The 20,475-nt window shown below is 38.8% G+C and overlaps 1 protein-coding gene across 1 annotated transcript in view; it reads right to left on the minus strand.

Annotated features, from left to right (window-relative positions):
- The window catches only part of LOC145268753 (GPI ethanolamine phosphate transferase, stabilizing subunit-like), a 46,002-nt gene extending 43,819 nt beyond the window's left edge, over window positions 1-2,183 (minus strand). Inside the window, exon 1 of the mRNA XM_080124348.1 lies at window positions 1,921-2,183. Within this exon, the coding sequence (XP_079980474.1) occupies window positions 1,921-2,160 (240 nt within the window). The 5' untranslated portion in view covers window positions 2,161-2,183. The remainder of the gene's footprint in view (window positions 1-1,920) is intronic.
- Window positions 2,184-20,475: the final 18,292 nt, after the last annotated feature.

Genomic DNA, 20,475 nt, shown 5'->3' on the forward strand with positions numbered 1-20,475 from the left:
ATAAACTAAATATAATATTTTAGACAAACGTTATTTTTTAAATTCAGCCCCCCCCCCCATTTTGAAATATTTATTAAAAATTAAATAATTAATTTATGTACCAAATAATTTATGTATCACAAATTGAAGATAAAAGATCAATAAATAAAATATTCTAATTGAAAAAAAAAAAAAGTGTTTTTTGGAAATTTACTTGTAAAGTCCAAAGTGTAAGACCTTTTTTTATTTTAAACCACGTTGATTTTTTTTTTTTTAATGAAAGTTCATGTTATGCTTATATCGTCAAGTAAATACAGAATGCTGACGGCAATTTTTTCTATTTCATTCAATGTTTTCTTTTTTTAGATATTTAAAAAAAAATTCAGTCGATAAAGAAGTATTAAAATATATCAATCAAAAACTCGTGTAATTCATTAAAAGAATTTTAAAAAAATCGGTCAACTGGATTTATTGCTTTAGGGGAAAAACTTATAAGTGAATGTGTGTTTTTTTTAACTGCGGAGGACCAAAAATACTAACTTTGGTTTACAGCCCGCATTAAAAAGACATAAATTATGTCCCTTTAAGGCATCGGAATATAAAGGCGAATAAAATCAGACTTGTCTCCCTTTATTTGAACAGTTAAAAAAACATAAATAAATAAAAAAATGTAAGTTCGCGTTTTTTTAAATCCTTGTTTAAAAAAGTATTTTATTTACAAAAGACATGGGATATAAGTATAAATATGGATAAATTCTTAACGATGAAGAATTGTAGTAATCATCAAATAGTAGTTTTTATAAATAAGTGATTTTTTGGAATTTATACATATTTTTTTATAATCGAAGTAAAATTTCGTTTATTTTCTTTAAATCTTCGGCCCTGTCGGTGGGGCATTGGAATACGCCGACTGCCCCCTCCCCCTTCAGAGGGTAAAAGTCCCTCAATGGGGGTCCTGGATATGACCTTAAACTATATCCAGTGGTGGTGTGGTGTTGGTGTGGTGAGGCCCCAGCTTGTGGGCTTTGGGGAGTGTGGAGCCACCCTTTAATTACCATTGCTCCCAGGTCCACTCTGACCCGGAGTGGTAGTACCTGTTAGAGTCCCAACTATGGGTTAAATAGAAACCGACGTGAAAACAACAAATATATTCTATTAAAATTTTTCTTCAAAATCTTTGGATTCAGCATTAAATAACCCGAAAAGGGTTGATATGCCGTAAAACAACCAACCAAAACCAACCAATCTTTAAATCTCATCTGATAAATTCTTAACGATGAACAACTGAAGTACTCATCGAATAGTAGTTTTTATAAATAAGTGATTTTTTGGAATTTATATATATTTTTTTATAATCGAAGTAAAATTTCGTTTATTTTCTTTAAATCTTTTTTTTAAAGAAAACCGATTAAAAAAACAAAACAAATATTGCACAATTTGCTATTAAACTTGTTATTTTAAAAAATTTTGGTCTTTGCTCCTTTAATTAAAAAAAATTAGGGTTTTAATTACATTTTTCAAGAAATTATAAGCTTCGAAAGACAGTAAGTCTAAATATTCCACGAATTTTTAATGGCGATTTCTAACACTGCTAGTGCATAAGTACCAAAATTATTTTATTTATAAAAACAAATTGATGCAATTTTTGGAATATGATATCTTCGTTCTGTCACGGGTTATACACATTTTTCTTTTTTATATAGGAGGAATTTTGGAGAAGAACTCAAAATAATAATAATAATAATAAAAAAAAAATGTGTATTTTTAAAAATTGTTGTTGCTATTCTCTCCGTTTAATTTTGTGTTGTTGTCTGTTGATTGCTCTTCTAACACGTTACCGGATCGTTCGCCACGGGCGCCGATCTATATAAGTATCAAAACACTAATTTATGAACGCATCCCTGTCATATCAAAGAAATAATTTCCAAACGTTGGACCTACTTTGAATTGTTTTACAATCAAAAACTTCCAATCTTTCATGATGTTGACAACGAACAAGAATAAACAGTGGACGGTGACAAGCAGGCAGGCGAGTTCAGTGGCCGAAAGGATATTTTTGGTTAAGCTGAAATCCAACGGAATAAGAAACATGAAAAATAGTCCGCAGGAATTGGCCAGAATAATGCCATTTAGAGTTTTCTTGGAAGGCGGTCGACTACCAAGATGAATGTGAGAAGCCATTTTGTATTAAGGGAAATAACTCTATTCATCAGGGGGGAATAACTATTCACTTTATCTCCCTTTGTCGGAAAAAAAAACAAAGAAACAAACAACATAATTAATAAAATAAAACGCAAACAAAGCAAAAATTTATACATTTCCTTGTTTTATAAAGTAATTTCAACCTTTTTTGGGTTAGGTTCTGTTAGGGATTTGTGTGTGTGTGCGTGTGTGTGTGTGTTTGTGTGTGTGTGTGTGTATGTAAGGGAGGTAATAGAATTCGTCCCCGACACCAACTAAAGGCATTTATATCTTATCCTTTTTTATGTTGTAAGTACACTATTCACTCCCAAACCCCATCCAATTGCATTTCTCCCACTTAAGTCCCACTTCCATTTAGAGATCGACTTGCTTGTTTTTGGTTCTGAAGGAATCAGAAAACAATGAGAAGCCTAATTTTTAGAAAGAGTTGAGAGGGGCTTACTAATTCATTTTTTTTTTTTGCCACTTTCCATTTTATTCCAATTAAATTGCATATATCTCTATATAAAGTTAAGTATTGTATATGTTTATATATTGGTATGCAGAGGATTCACTCCTAAACTATTTAACCGATCATAATAAATTATAGAACACAGCTGCTAGCTGTACGGGGTTGCAATGTGGTCTACATTTAATTTAATTTAATTTTATGCAAGTCTTTTATGAAAATTTTATGAAAGTCTTTTATGAAAATTCACATACCTCTGATTTTAATTGATAAATATTCACCAAATTTTAGCTTTTTTTGGAGTATTTTTATTTCAGTATATATATATATATATATATATATATATATATATATATATATATATATATATATATACTAGCATGGGTGCCCAGCATTGCTTGGGTGTTTGAAGGTGTGTGTTGAAAAAAAAAAAAAGTGGTAGTAGGAAGGCAGGTTCGTATCCGTACCGTGAAGGAGGAAAAGAATGGGAAAAAACGTGACGTCTTTGCTGTTATGACCACTGCCAAACTGGAAGTGACGTAGGTTTAAATTAAGGCTAGACACTCGAAAAGAGGGGATGACTTTCGAAAATATCGATGAAAAAAGCGATCCCTCCCTGTAGAAAAGTGCTCAGTTGAGGGTGAAGAAATTAATGTTTTTAGCCAATTTTTCGGTATTTGTCGTCTGAAGGGTCGAGCTTCAAAACGATACTGATCTTGCGAAAATCTGTTGCCTCTGTTGAAAGTTTTAAGCAGACATGCAAACATACAAACATACATTTATATATTGGTAGCTCAAATTTTCGACCCAAACCGATTAAAAAGCTTGCCCTATTCTCTGAATAGCCTTTATGTAAAATTTCAAATGTTTAGATCAGAAATTGTCTGAGTAATTTAGTAGAAACCGCAGAGGTCAATTATTTTTTAACTTTGACCCCTATTATAACCCCTTAACATTTATTGTTTTGGGCTCAAATCAAGTTATTAAGTTAGATTCATATCCAATATCTAAAATTTCAATTGTTTATACCCAAAATTGGCGGAGGAGTTTGGTAGAGTTCTCAAAGGTCAAACTTTGACCCCTTAACAGCCAAATTTCTGGCTAAAAACAGATTACAAAGATTTTCCCAAATCTCCATATCCTGTATATCAAATTTCGAGTCTGTAGACTGAAAATTGACAGAGTTATTGCGTAGGAAAATGTACACAGACACAGACACACAGACAGACAGACACGTTCACTTATATATATATATATATATATATATGTATTATTTTTTTATTACAGTTTTATCTGCTTAGTTACACATGTTTCGGTTACCGAATCATATTAACGATCCAGTAACTTCATCAGATTATTTCTATCATTGACTCAGTATGCTTATATGTGTGTAGTTTTATATCTGCATTTCTTGTGCTTTGTGTGCATATAGGTGTATGTGCACACTTATACCAATATCTAACCCTAGTAACTCTGTTACATCTGACCCCTAATATCAAACACCCTGAACCAACGTTTTAAAACATGTAATCACCTCCAACACATTATTCTAGCCCCCCTCCATTTATCTCTTTCTTTATCTAAACCTACCTAAACTTTAGGACCTATGAGCTATTATAATTTAACCCCTACCTAATGAACCCTTATATCCGAACAACTCCATACAGACTCCCAAATATTAAACCAACCATATGTATAGGAACATATTTTATCTTTCATCTACCTAACATCGCTTAATTAATTATACCTATTTATATATCTTACTTTTATTTTATTTACTTCTTATAGATATGTATATGTTTATATATATATGTTTGTGTGTATATATATAATTTAATTGCTCAAACTACTGGATTTATATTTGCTCTCTATCGCCACCACAACAATGGAGTTACTATCTTTAAATGCATATCTGAGAAAATTGACCATGTTCTATCTGCTTATCCTTCAGCTAATATTCATGTCTGTGGAGACTTCAATGTTCACAATGTGGAATGGTTAACTCACTCAAACAAGACCGATGACGAGGGTAGGTTCTGTCATGATTTCTCCATTGCTTATGACCTCACTCAGATTGTTCACGAACCCACCCATGTGCCCGATACTGACGGCCAGTATGCAAGTCTCCTAAACCTTTTTCTCACAACTTTCCCTGAACTTTCCACTCTGTTGTATCAGTTAAGATAAAAATGAAATGTAATAAGTCCTCAGATGTACCTCTCCACCGTACAGTATATCGATACTCTATGGCTGACTGGGATAGCTTCCGTACATGTATATCAGATCTACCTCTGTGTTCCATGTTTAAAAAGGATGTTCCTTCTATAGTATCAGACCTGGCAGAATGGTTAATTGTAGGTATAGACCGTTTCCTACCCTCGAAAAAATTCCAGCAAAAACCTAACAGCCAGCCGTGGTTCTCTCCAGAATGTGCTGTTGCCATTGTGCACAGAAATCACTTTTTTTCATTGCTTCCAACGTAATAGATGGACTAAGAAAAAGCCGCTTTCAGGACTGCCAGCAACCACTGTAAAAAAAGTAATAAAGAACGTAAGAGAGTTGTATGCTCAGTCCGTCAAGTCTAAAGTAGCTGAGCAACGGCTTGGTACACACCAGTTTTGGCAAATAGCAAACAGAATCCTGAACAGAAGCATGTGTTCTATCCCAACTATCATAAATGGACCTGAGGTAATCTTGTCAACATCAGACAAAGCCAAACTCTTTGCCAAGAACTTAGCAGCTAATTCTACCCTTTGCAACCAAGGTTGCCAATCTCCAATATTTCCTCTTGTATCAGAAAACACACTATGTGATATACAAATATCTGCATGTGATGTTGCCAAGCTAATCAAAAACCTTGATTCCAGTAAAGCAACTGGCCCTGACGGTATTCCAATTATAGTACTCAGAAGACTTCAACCAGAACTAGCGCCCATCCTTACGAAACTGTTTAAACGTTGTCTTAAGGATAATTGCTTCCCATCACCCTGGAAAATCTTATCAGTATGCCCTGTATTTAAGAATTCAGGTGATAGCACATCTCCATCTCAGTACAGGCCAATAAGCCTCCTGTGCATCATGAGTAAGTTGCTGGAATCTGTTAAATACAGAAGAACCATCTCAGGAAAAATAACCTTCTTAGTGACATGCAATATGGTTTCCATTCTGCTAGATCTACAGCAGATCTGCTTATAGTTATATTGCATAGGATTAGTGAATTTCTCAATGGAGGCTACCTTTCTAGGGCAATTGCTCTGGACATATCAAAGGAGTATGGCATAAAGGTTTATTTCACAAGATCTCCAGCTACGGTATAGCTGGAAATGTCTTCTCAATTATTAAATCATTTCTCTCTGATAGGTTCATAAGAGTAGTGGTTGATGGGCAGAAATCAGAAGCTCACAGTATTAATGCTGGAGTCCCTCAGGGGTCCATCCTGGGCCCAACTCTTTTCCTGATCTACATTAATGATCTTCCAAATCACATCCTTACATCATTCATAGACATTTATGCTGATGACATTACTATCTATGGTAGCACATCTAAGACCGTAAACGACCAAGTTCTCTCTGAGTCTCTCTCCTCTGATCTTGAGCAAGTGGTACAGTGGGGAAAGAGGTGGCTTGTTACTTTTAATGCATCTAAAATCAAGCTTTTATCTTTACATCATCAACGCTCTGATCCCCATCTGGCATCAATTGAAATGAATGGCTCTCGTCTTGGGGAGGTCTCATGTTTTGACAGGCTTCTGGGCTTGACCTTTACTCCTGATCTGAAATGGAACACATACATTAAATGTGTTGCCAAGGATACTGGAAAAATGGTGGGATCCTTCTATCGATCCAGTAGATATCTCACTGCTGATACAATTCTCTATCTATATAAGAGCCAGGTACATCCAAGGATGGAATACTGTTGCCACATCTGGGCAGGAGCTGTTAGAAAGGACTTATCCTGCCTTGATAGAGTTCAAAATAGACTTCGTAGCCTCGTAGGAGATATCCTTTTCTCTTCCCTGCAACCTCTATCTCACAGAAGAGATGTTGCGAGTTTGTCTCTGCTTTATCGTTATTTTCATGGCAAGTGCTCGACTGAGCTTCAATCTATGGTTCCCCCTCGCCAAACTTTCACAAGAAACACCCGTCTAGCAGAAAACACTATCAATAATTTCCCCCACTCTTTATCTGTGCCTAAACCTAAACGTAGATTTCATGAGCAAAGCTTCTTTCTTAGAATTGCACACCTATGGAATTGTCTTCCGTTTTCCTGCTTTCCAGCTGACTACAATATGGTTGTCTTCAAGTCTAACGTAAACAAGTTTTTGATGAGCCATTCCATATAAGTTAACAAATTTACCGAATTTCCATTACTAACGATTACTATATTGTCCAATTTCTACTGTACACTCTTTAACCCTTATCCTCGATTGGCCTCTTAGCCTTGATAAGTGGTGATGCCTATGTAAAAAAACAAAAAAAACCTGAGCTCCTGCGGGACAGTCTTTAAGTGGGGATGCCCTCTAGATGGGATTAAATAGAGAAAAAATTGGTGGTGAGAGGAGGATGTTAGTGATTGATTTCTTTCTCGCCAAGATGGGTCAAATTTAGAGTGAGGGGTGAAAAGAAAAATTGTAGTTAAGAGGGGGTGGGGCTTCCCAGTCTGGGAGGGATGGAGCACTTGCTCGGCTAGCTGAGGCTAAAAATTAGATTACACTTGACGGAACTGCGCGTTCCATACCTAGGTGGGGAACATGTATTCAAATTTGGCTTCTTTTCGTACACACAGACATGCTACATGTATCCATCTTCTGTAAAATACCGTGTGATGAAACCTCTTCCCATCATAGTTGGTGTTTAAGGAAAGTGATCAGATCCTGACCCCCCCCCGGCCACCTTGCAGTCGTGATGTCCAAATCACTATTCTTGCCACGGCCAGGATCATAATGTAGACCATTTATCTTTCCCGGTCCCATAGAGGCCTTAAGTTATCAACGACATTGGATACGTTGTAATTGGGCGAGAATGCTTGGGATTGATGTGAGCTGTCACCTTGCTGACATACGACCAGTACCAGCGGAGTTTGCAGCAATCAAAGAAAGCATGATCAGTTGTTTCTTTGGTCGTTGTTCCGCAATGGAGACAAGCAGGAGACTCCAAAACACCGGAATTGCATTGTATTTTGTTGAGGAGAAGCGCATTTCAGGCCAATCGCCAAGTCAGAGAGAACTCCGAATTGTTCAGATGACTTGAACCTGGCGCCCAAATCCATGCAGAGCAGATCTCAATCTGCTGCCAACCTAAACGCGTGCAAAGCGAGTTGTCGGTGCACCTTCCTCACTAGATCCCTATGGAGTTCATTACAGGTAGCAGTCACTAGGTTGCTGGACTTTGGTAGTCATTTTAGCACAGTTCGGCACTCTTTCAGGAAGGCAGATTCCTCCTGTGGCCTGCGAGGGCTCTTGACAGAGGGGTTGAGAACGAGGTTGGAAAAGGTGGCAGTAACCACAAGATCTTGGCCAAAATCTTCAGCTCTGTGTTTAGCAGAGTTATGGGCCTGTAGTCGTCTAATTCTTCCCCAGCATGCCCATCACCTTTCCTCAGCAATGTGATCACTCCCTTGGTGACTTACCCCGGGATGGATCCCTGAGCAAACCAATAGTTGAACACATCTGTCAGAAGAGGCAGAAACATGGGCGACATCCTTAAATACAGTTCAGACCATCGAGTCCCGGCAATCTGTCACAGCTGACCAGCTTCAGCACAGTAAAAACCTCCCGCTCTGTCACCCGGCCCTTGCAACCAGCTGCTTTAGCTGCCTCAAGATGGGAAGAGTCGGCCAAATAGTCGCTAAATCAGGCTGCTGTGTAAAACACTCCTTGAAATGTTCTCGAAACCCCTCACAGATCTTCCAAGTCGATTCCAAGGTGCATTCATCTGGATGTTTAATTTTGCCAATGTACTTGTCCGAGCCTAGAAACCTCGTCATGCATTCATTGCCTATCTTTCTAAGCCTAGCTCACTTGACCTTCGTAACGCTCACTAGTCTTGCGTAGAAGGTCCTGCTTAGTTAGTTCCTGACTAACCCTATCACTATCACCCTCCTCCATAGCCTGAGCTAGTTTCTGCTCTAGCTGCTTCTTCGTCTTGGTCTTATCTAGTGCAAAGTGCTGGGCATACTTGCCCGAGAAGCTTCTGATCTTGGCTTTAAGACATAACCACCACTTACTCCTGGTAACCGCCCCCACTAGTGCCTTTTTAATTAATTCTCCTAACTTATCTCGGAAGTCTTGTATCTCCAGAAGGGAGGTGTGTAACTTCTACTAACTTAGGCCTATTTCCCAGCTTCAGCTGGACCATAAATTAGCATTACAAGCGTATGCTGTATTTTCATGGACATTGGCAATATTACATACCTAATGTGCTTCAACGAATCATATCTTTTTTATTTGTTGGTCAATTTTTAAAAGAATTACATTGATGAAACGAGAACAGAATAAGCATTCCAATGATGTTAATTTATTTTTCTTTTATGCGTTCAATGTTTTTATACTCCAAATTAAAAATGAAAAAACAGTAAAAAATTACGACAGCAAAGAGGGAAACCGTTTTTTTTCAATGTTTACATTTTATACGTTACGTTTGGATACATATGTGCGGGGTTAAATTTGATTGGATATTGCTGGAATTTTACAGACTATATAAACAAAGAAGTCCATCTATACTGGTGTTTGACTTTTATTTTTACAACGACAGAAAACAAAGTTACGATCGAACGAAATTGATGAAGAATATTTCCAAATTGATAAGATAAATCGGCATATATCATTCATTTTCATATAGATAATAGTTTCAGAATTATTTTCATGATCACCTTGCCAACATACAACCAGTACTGACAGAGTTCATGGCAATCGAAAAGGCATGATCAGTTGTTTCTACAGTCGTCGTCCCGCAACAGGGATAGGCAGGCAACTCCCAAAAACCAGAACTGCATTGTACATTGTTGAGGGGAAGTGCATTTTGAGAGAACCGAGTTATTCAGATTACTTGAACCTGGTTCTCAACTCCATGCAGAGCAGATCTCATTCTGCTGCCAACCCAAACATGTGCATAGCAAGACGTCGGGCCCCCCACTCACTAGATCCTTGTGGAGTTCCCTACAGGTAGCAGTAACAAAGTCGCTGGACTTTGGTAGTCATTTTAGCACGGCTGGGCACTTTTTCAAGAAGGCTGAGTCTTCCTGCGGCCTGCGACAACTTTCAGCAGAAGGGTCAAGAATGAGGTCGGATACCATGGTTGATCTTTTTGAAGGTAGTGGCTCAGGAAGGTCAGCCTCTCAGCATCTCAATGACACTCCAAGTCCGGCATTCCCAAGCTTCCCTCACATGGACGTAGAATTTAGACCTGTCTGCTAACCCAGTGTCTTCTATTGTCCCAAAGGAGCAAGGACAAGAGTTCGACAAGAGCTTTTAGGTGTTGTACAGGCAGGGAAGTATGGCCAGTAAGTAAAGAATGAGAGGGAAGACATATGTGGTGCACGCCTCGTCTCTACCCTTTAAGGAAAGTTTCCTAGGAAGCCATGAGTTGACCGCAGCCTCCACCTTTGACTGTATATTCCACCAATTCTTTTTGAGCTGGAGACCTGGTCCAAACCACACACTAAGGATCCAAACTGGGCCATCCGTCCAGCTGAAGGGCACTGGGAGGTTTACGTTGCCACTCCAGCCACCAAACCACAGTCCGACTAACTTGCTGCAGTTTAGCTTGCTCCTGTAATTCTTCTGTACCAAGCAAGTGTCTCTGACATGATCTCAATATTTTCGAAGCTTGACACAAAGACCATGACGTCATCAGTGAACGTGGATACCTTGGTTGCTGAGCCACTAGGTAGAGCTATTCCACGCAGGGCCTAATTTGCCTCCCCCACGTCTCCAGTAGTTCCAACACCAGGACGTAAAGCAGAGGCAACAGCAGACGACCCTGATGAACCGACCGAGAGATAACAAAGGGTTTCAAGCGTTTTCCATTGACTTGCATGACAGCTGTGAGCTGGCGATACATCACAGAGATCCACTTGCAGAAGTCTGGTTTAAAACCAGTGGCCTCTAGGACAGATGCCAGGAAGTGATGGTCGACCCTATCAAAAGCTTTGGACTGGTCTAAATTGATCAGCACAGCTTCAGAGTTGTCTTCTATCCCCCCATCTAGGATCGTGCAGATCTGGTGGAAGTTAATCTGAATCGATTTCCTCTTCACAGCATAGTTCTGCTCCGGTTTGATCAAGTCGCTGATAACAACCTGCAGCCGATTCGACAAGATTTTGGCCCAAATCTTCAACTCTGTGTTTAGCAGAGTTATGAGTCTGTAGTTGTTTAATTCTTCTCCGCCATACCCATCACCGTTCCTTAGCAATGTGACCTGTCCCTTGGTGACTTGCCCCTGGATGGATCCTTGAGCAAACCAATGGTTGAACATATCCATCAGAAGAGGCAGAAACATGGGCAACAACCTAAAATACAGTTCGTATGGCAGACCATCAAGTCCCAGCAATCTGTCACAGTTGACCTGCTTCAGGGCAGTAAAAACCTTTAACTCCATCACCTGGCCCTCGCAATCAGCCGATCTAGCTGCCTCTAGATGGGGAGAGTCGGCCAAATAGTCGCTAAACTCAAGGACCAGAAGATCAGGCTGCAGCACAAAATGTTCCTCGGAATGTTCTCAAAATCCCTCGCAGATCTCCTGAGTCAATTCAAAGGTGCGTCCATCCGGATGTTTCACTTTGCTGATGTACTTGTCCGAGCCACACCTAGAAACTTCACGATGCACATCCGCATCAGAATTAGCCTATCTTTCTAAGCCTAAATCTAACTACTTGGCCTTAGTAATGCTCACTAGTCTCGTGCAGAAGGTCCTGCTTATACTAACCCTATCACCCTCCCCTATATCCCGGGCTAGTTTCTGCTCTTGCTGCTTCTTCGTCTTGGCCTTATCTAGTGTAAAGTGCTGGGCATACTTGATGGAGACACTTCTGATTTGAGCTTTAAGACCTAACCACCACTTACTCCTGGTAACCGTCCCCACTAGTGCCTTTTTTAATGAATTCTCTTGAGTTATCTTGGAATTCTTGTATCTCCAGAAGGGAGATGTTTAACTTCCAACTTAGGCCTATTTCCCAGCTTCAGTCGGGCCATTACTAGCTTATGGTCCATCTGGCCTAGCCAAGTGAACGTGGGACAGAATAGGATGTCTTCTTTACCTGTCTTAACTAACATCCTGTTCAAATAGAAGGAAACGCTATTGGTCCACATCCATATCTCCCACCCCGGATACTCCACCTGAAACCTGTTAACCAAACTGCATCTAGCCATCAGATCAGCCAGGCTGGACTCACACCTCTGTGACCCTCTAGCTTTACCTCCTACCTTGTTTATCGCGGGGTCTAAGATTGTGTTTCAATCTCCCATTAGCACGACTCGCTTCTGAATGCTACGAACGCATCGAGCTGACTGAAGAATGAGACCTTGCCACGAGCGGTGCTGGGCGCATGAACAGCGATCACCTGAAACATCTTTTATTGCAGCATCTTAATATACAGAGTATTCGAACCTATGTGAAACTTTATATTTGGGTTTTATCTGGGGAAAATGGTGGAAAAGTGTGAAAATTAAAGACAAAACGATGGCATTACGAATGCGTAATCTATTATGTTTTAATTTTTAGCCTTACAGCAGAGATGTCTTCACAGCTGAGGCATTAATGTCAATGGAAAAAGTAAATCATAAGCTAATCGTTTTGGTTTCGATTCTCGGTGGTGGTACACAAGTCATTTTTTTAAAAAACTTTTTAAATCATTACTATATATTGGGTCCAATATAATATAATAATAAATACGAAATCTACATTAATCAAAATATGATATTTAAGTGTATTTTACGAGTGAGTAATGCTGGTGGAACGATAAACTTGTCGCCCTAGAAAAGATGACATGATTCCATTTCCGTTTGATGAAAACCAGTTTTCTTTTTTGTTGCAGACCATCTACTAGTTGGCCAGTTGTGTAAAAATCCCAAGAGCGATAGGAGCCTTCTATCATGTCTAAAAGTGATACAATATTCAATGAGCGAGATCGGAGATGCACCACTGTACAACTCATGCTCTCTACCGATCCAAGTTATATATATATATATAATAATTTCATTTAATATTCCAATAGTATATATATATATATATATATATATATATATATATATATATATATATATATATATATATATATTTTTACTTCAAGTCAAGTATTTTATTTACAGAATTCTTGATAAAAGAAGAGATCGCCAGCACGTCTAGCAACTCGATGCCTAAACTCAGAGATGTTCCAGAGAGTGAAGGCGCTGTTTTAGTACCTCCGTAAACCCATTCGTGTGGAAATTGTGTTGCCACATGGACTTAGGATCTGCATGTAATATGTGCAAAATGCAGTAATATATGCACAATTCCAAGCATTCATTGCCCGAATACTTTTACAGAGACTACACGATGTTATACTTGTAATTCAACAGTTTGAGATTGCAGTTAATTTGCAAACTATAGCTACTGTTGAAAATATCACATGGGCGTCTATGTTTACGTTTGTCCTGATGCAACTATGTATATGAGTATATCGTGTAGTTTTTTAAACTTTTAGTTAGACACAGAAACCCAGACAGACAAAATCCCTTTGTATAACTGCAACACTACTTCTAGTACCAAGCGACACTGTATTGCCTTGCTAAGCAAACTCGTGAGTCGAGTTGACACTTTGTCAAAAATCCAAGATGGATCAAGGAATGATGAGATATTTTCTTTTTTAAGATGATAGAAAAGAATTGTAAAATTACAAAATTACCAAAAACTCATTTTTGAAGTGAAAAAGAAAAAAAAAAAAAAAAAAAAAGAAGGCAGGTCTTAGAGATTGGAAGAGAGAGACGAAAAGAGATTTGATAAAGAAAGAGATTTTAGAAAAAAGATTGGAAAAAAGGAACAAAAAAGAAAACAGTAATATCAGAAAGATGGAAGGAAAAATGCCCCCCCCCCGGCCAAATCAGGGTCCTTTCTCTCCGACCGGCTGAAAGATGCAGGTCTCCATCTTGTAAGAAAGAATCTTGACAACTAGCTTCGAAATAGCTAAGCTATTTGATAGAATTTGATTCGATTAAAATTCCTGCATTCAGAACACAATTTGTTTTGTTAAAGTCCAGAGACTTATCTAATTTTCTTTTTATGTATAAACTATGTATTAAATTATTTGATGCAAATAATTGATTTTTTTTTGCTAAGAAGATTATTTGCGCTGTTTTATTCATCATTGATTGCCTGTTGATTTGAAAATGACTTAGTTGTCTCCAAACCTGTGCTGATACTCAACGCTCAGGCTGCAGTAGAGAGAAACGGAGCATAGACAAAGGAAAAATTGAACTACAACGTGTGACATCAAACGGCTAGCCGAGAAACCAGTCTGGTAGAGTTGTAGACCAGCTAGTGCGTTAAAGGGTTTTCCACGCAGACTTACGGCCATTGTGCATTTTATGTACTCAGAGCATTAGAGTACTAAATTCCAGTGACCAGAGTATCTGGTTACATTTTTAAAGAGTTCAGCACGAGACGAAGTAAAAACTGTTGTCACCGAGACTTAGGGTTAGTGCCCGCTCTCATTGGATTCTATCATAGAGATGTTATTATCGAGAATTTGTAAATTAAAAAATAATTACAGCTAATGTTTTCTTTCAAGTCAGGTGTTATCATCACCACCACATTTTATCCCCTCCCACCTCACCTTAAATCTTTCAAATGTCCCCAAGGCGCAGCATCATATACTTTTAAAATCCTTTCACTAGAGATCGCGACATACAGGTCTTTCTGATCAACATTTAATTCCTTTCCTCTGAGAAGTACACTCATCTCCTACACACGTTTACATCGAAATACCAGAAAATGTCATTTTATACCCACAAACATTTTCTTCCCACCCGACAACAATTTCTTCTTCTTCTTCTTCTTCTTCTTCTTCTTCTTCTTCTTCTTCTTCTTCTTCTTCTTCTTCTTCTATAAAGGAAAGCCCATCGGACTCGCAACATCAAACTATTTCACATGTCAAATCGATATTTTTATCACGTTTAGAATTCATTGATTACATACTATACCACACACACGCACGCGCGTACACACACATACACACACGCACATACACACAATATAGAGAGACGACGCTTTAATGAATACAGACACACCATGTGAAGGTTATGCTATATGAAGTCAGGGAATATCACCTCCCCATCTGTTGTTTGTAATGCAATATTTGATCATTAAAAACGCATTATCCTCCGTTTTGAATCTTGTTATTTTAATGATCTGCTATCGTTCTGTATATTTTTATTATGATGCAACAATATTTCCGTCAAAATTTTAAATATTTTAAATTTTTCGCTTTACGGAATCGCGTTTCTTCCGCCCGTGTCTTTTTAAGTTGAATTACTTAAGGATAACTAAACCAAACCTATTTTTGAAACAGCACCATCACCAACAACAATATTATATTTTCAAAACGGATTGAGGAACGTATCGGTTTTTTGTAAAAGTTTTAGTTGGAAAAGTTAAACTTTGTTTTTGGAAAATATCGCGGATAACTAAACAAAACAAATAAAAAACAAAAAACAAATAAAAACAAAACAAACAGCAAATCTATATCTATCTCTATATCTATAAAAGTGAAATTATCTGCGTGTATGTGTGTGTGTGTGTTTGTGTGTGTGTGTGTACCAAACTACTCTGCCAATCATCAGTTTACAGACTCGAGATTTGACTGAAGGGGTATTGGGATTTGGGAACATCTTTTTAATCGTTTTTCAGACAGAAATTTGGCTGTCAAGGGGGTCAAAGTTCAACGATTTGACCAGTTTACTAAACTCCTCCGCCAATTTTGGGTCTAAGCACTTGAAATTTTAGACTTAGGTTCCTTGGAAATTGATCAAACTTTTAAACATTATTTGAGCCCAAAACAATTAATGTTAAGGGGTCAAAATTGGGGTCAAAGCTTTACAAAATTTGACCTCTCAGCCAATTTTTGGTCTAAACATTTGAAAGCCCCATGAGGAAAAGTAATTCGTGAGGAAAGTGATTTGTTGTTATTAATTTAGAAAATGTGCGGAATGAATGCGTGTGTGCACAAGTGATCTTTTGAATGTCCGTGTGGCGTGTGGTATCATGGTGTTGGTGGTGTTGGTAGCGACAATGTTGTGAACACGAGAGGCATGTTCTCGTTGTGTCGTGGAAGCAAGAAGACACTAGCGCCCAAGTACATGTATTTGGCGACTTTAATGTCCATCACAAAAACTGGCTTGGATTCTCTACTTACACAGATGCAGCAGGCAGCGCAACTCATAGCTTCTCTGTATCTCACTCCCTATCGCAAATTGTTACTTTTCCAACCCGCTTCCCTGATCAGGAAGAACAACACGCATCACTATTAGATCTGTTTTTGACCACAGTTCCTGATGATTGTGTAACGAAAGCCAACAGCCCACTTGGGAACGCTGATCATGCGGTGATAATGGTTGAAATCGCCCTAAACTCTAGACCCAAAACTGAAGAGCCAGTGCTCAACGAGATATTATAAAAAGGCTGACTGGGAAGCTATCAGAGATCTTATCAGAGACGCCCCATGGGGATATATTTTTTCTCTTCCTGCTGAACAGTGTGCAACCGAGACCACTGAATGGTTCAAAACTGCAATCGAAGCGCATGTTCCCATGCGGAAATTCTATAGCAAGCCCCACTCTCCCCAATGGTTTACTTCGACTTGCTCATAGGCAGCATGCATTCCGCAGGTTTAACTGACATAAGTCCAGTTCAAACAGACAAAAGTACATAGAAGCTAGAAGTAACGTTAAGAAAGAAATAGCGACAGCTAAGAGAGAATTTACGGAAACCACCAAAAAACGCATGGAAGCACAAAAACTAGGAACTCGTGACTTCTGGAAAATCTACAACAGTGTAGTAAATAATGGGCAATCAACAATTCCCCCACTAACCAACAATCACGAGGTTGTTTGCTCAGCAACCGAGAAGGCTAACATGCTTGCCAGTCGGTTTGCCTCAAACTCCACACTGGACCCTCTAAACCACCCCCTACCTCAATTTCCTATGCGGACAGACGCCACGCTAGACGATCTGGAAATCACCCCTGCTCAGGTGCATGCTATCATAAAAAACCTTGACACTTCCAAAGCATGTGGACCCGACCTCATCCCAGCTGTGCTATTAAAAAAGTGCTCAGCTGAAGTAGCTCCAGTTCTCTCCAAACTCTACAACAAATGCCTTAATGAATCTTGCTTTCCGAGCTGTTGGAAAACTGCTTCTGTTGTACCAGTATTCAAGAATTCTGGCGAAAGAACTGACCCATTAAATTATCGCCCTATTAGCCTCCTCCCACTTTTTGCCAAAATATTTGAGATCTTAATTAACCATGCTCTAGTCCAGCACCTTACAGATGCTAAACTTCTGACCGACCATCAATATGGATTTAGACAAGCCCGTTCCACGGCAGACATCCTCACTGTAATCTCTGAACGCATATACCATTCACCGGACAAAGCGGGAGAGGGCAGAGCGGTAGCTCTAGATATATCTAAGGCTTTTGACAGGGTATGGCATGAGGGTCTCCTCAGGAAGATTAGATCTTACGGTATCACTGGTAAAATACTTAACATAATTAAATCCTTCTTAGATAAGAGAAAACTCCAGGTTGTCCTCGACGGTCGTACATCTAAACAATATGATATAAATGCGGGAGTGCCCCAGGGATCTATCCTTGGTCCTCTGCTGTTCCTGATATTCATAAATGACCTCCCCGACAAAATTGCCTCTGAGATGGGTATATATGCTGATGACACCACACTCTATAGCAGGCACGACAGGAAAACAAATGAACATATATCTAAAGTAATGGCAGAAACACTAGAGGATGACCTCCAATCAGTAGTGGAATGGGGACAAAAATGGATGGTAACGTTCAATGCCACCAAGACAAAACTGGTTTCATTCAATAATTACAAGAAACCTTCTCTACCACCTATAGCAATGGCCAACAACTCTTTATCTGAGAGTACGTCTTTCAAGCTCCTTGGCCTAACGTTCACAGGAAACATGAGTTGGAACAATTATATCAAGGGCATTGCCAGGGCCGCTGCGAGGAAGGTGGGCTCTCTCTACCGTGCTAGAAAACTTCTAACACCCGAAAGTATCCTGTACCTCTATAAGGCCACTATTCGCCCATGTATGGAGTATTGCTGTCATATTTGGGCCGGTGCATCGGTTACTAGTCTCTCGCTCCTTGACAGGATTCAAAAGAGAGTCGCAAATCTGATAGGCCCTAAACTGGCATCTAAACTTCAGCCTCTGTCCCATCGTCGAAACGTTGCATCCCTCTGCCTGTTCTACAAGTATTATAATGGTGAATGCTCTGAAGAACTGCAAGCATTTGTGCCCCCACGACGTGAACACCCTCGACAGAACCGACAAGCTGCAAAATTCCACCCCCACACCGTAGAGATCCCTAGATGTAAAAGATCTTTCTACTTCAGTAGTTTCTTCCCCAGAACTGCTAGACTTTGGAATTCCATTCCAGGTCACTGCTTCCCCAACTGCACTGACATGCATAAGTTCAAGTGCAACGTGAACCAACATCTCGCTGCCCTAATCCTTACATAGTACCCCAGTAGATGTTTCCCCTGATAGTAGCCCCCTACATTAGAGTGGCAATGTGCCTTGTTTGGGGTGAAAATGTAATAAAAAAAAAAGAAAGGGGGAAAAGCTGAATCTCCCCGAGAAGACTGATGCGTTTTATCCATTTTTTGGCCGGTTCCAGAACACGATTGTTCCTGCTGATATTTTAGCTTTTGGAAAAGCGTTAAAAAGACAATCTTCTTAATTTTTTCATTGTTTACTTGTGTCACATGATGCTGTCTTCAACTACGTCCGCCCAAAATATGTTCATTTTACTTTTGTTGTTTTGAGAAAAGTGTGTGGGCGTATTTGAAATTGTGCCATTGCTGACAAAACCTAATATTTTTTTGTGCAAAATGCGCGGGGGAAATTGAAATGAATAAAAGTTCGTTTATTTGCGTGCGTGCGAGCGCGCATGCGCGTGCGCGTGACTGCACAGGCCCAAGCAAAACCGGGCTGAACTGCTAGTTAAGAAGAAAAATTAAAACCTGTCTCAGAAGAAGAAGTCGACGACACTAATAAGCAAATCTATTTTTGTGTCCTGACCTCGGACAACGTTTTTTTTTATATTAAATAGTAAACAAAAATCTCGCCTTTGTATCAATATGTTTTTCACCGTGTGTTATATAATATTCGCATTCGACTTAAAATCAATTGGCGACCGCGCGACATTGGTGTCGCTACCTTATTTGGGGTCGCGACTCACATGTTGAAAACCGTTGCTATATCCATTTTTCCGTTTCCGTGTATTTTATTCTTAGTCATGGGTAACCTTTTGACCTTTACCTGTAATATTTACTGTGCTACTAGTTCATTCGGACCTATATATTTATAGCATAATCACGTTGACACATTCACTATCGTTTACCAAAGTTAAGCAATGTTGAGCCTGGTGAGTATTAAAATGAGTGACTATTTAGGAATACCAAGTGCTGTATGTGTTCTCTGCTTATTTTAACATTGTTTCGAGTCGTCCTGGCCTTCTTCTTACCACTGGTCTCAAGCAACGCCGATTAAGGAGAGGTGTGGTTGGATATTATGCAACCCTTACTTTACAAATACTCATGCAACCATTTTCAAGACTGAACGGAAGTCATATGGTCTTAAGGAAAGAAAATAAAAAAATAAAGAAATGAAATAAAGAAAAAGAAAGAAAAGCATAAAAAGGAGGTCAATAAAAGAAAGAAAAGACAGAAAGAAAAGGACAACGAAAAAAAAAGTCAAAGAGAAAGAGTGAAGAAGGCAGTAATAAAATAAAGAGAAGAAAATAGAAATAAAGCAGAGAAACAACAGCAAAAAAAATAATGAGAAAGAAAAACAGAAACAAACGAAAGAACAAAAGAAAGAAATAGAGAAAGAAAAAGGAAAAGGAAAGAAAAGAGAGAAAGATAGATTGACAGGAATATTGTTTTATATATCGTTTGACATCTGCATTAGTTTTGGTACAAAGTTGCAGTTTCTTTCTTCGCCGACATGACGCAATTAGAGCGGAAACGGTGTAGTGGACAGACGCGCGGCATTTATATAACGCACAAAATGAGAATGACAGACCTTCAACAGTAAATAACTCGAATAATTTGTCCTCATCGCTAAAAAAAATGTCCACCTTGGTCACACGCTTTGCTTCCCAAGATAATGTCACTTGTAGAGATAATGTGATCTAATTTGGTGTCGTTACTTTTCGCAATCTCTTCGCCCTCTTTCTGTTGAGAAAAAAGATATGGCAGGCCCGATAGCAATTTTTTAGAGACCACGACGGCCCGGAAGTTTTGCAGAGTCATTCTAATTGTGGTTAAGAAAAAATTGCGTTTGACATGTTACTTAAAGGTGACATTTATATATATATATATATATATATATATATATATATATATATATATATATATATATATATATATATATATATATATAGCTAGTAGAGTTTAGTTTCCTAGAAGTGCATCCAATGAAACAATATGTGTCTACCAAAGAGTGCTCAATGAGTTAACAGAGCAGGTATATGACATTTATTTATACAAAGGTTGATGGCTACATATGTGCATACATGTTTCTGTAATCACCCGCGTTGGGGGATTACGTCTTCAGGCCAAG

The sequence above is a fragment of the Euprymna scolopes genome, chromosome 44 (assembly GCF_053919585.1).
Source record: "Euprymna scolopes isolate OS-2025 chromosome 44, ASM5391958v1, whole genome shotgun sequence".
NCBI classification, from domain to species: domain Eukaryota; kingdom Metazoa; phylum Mollusca; class Cephalopoda; order Sepiida; family Sepiolidae; genus Euprymna; species Euprymna scolopes.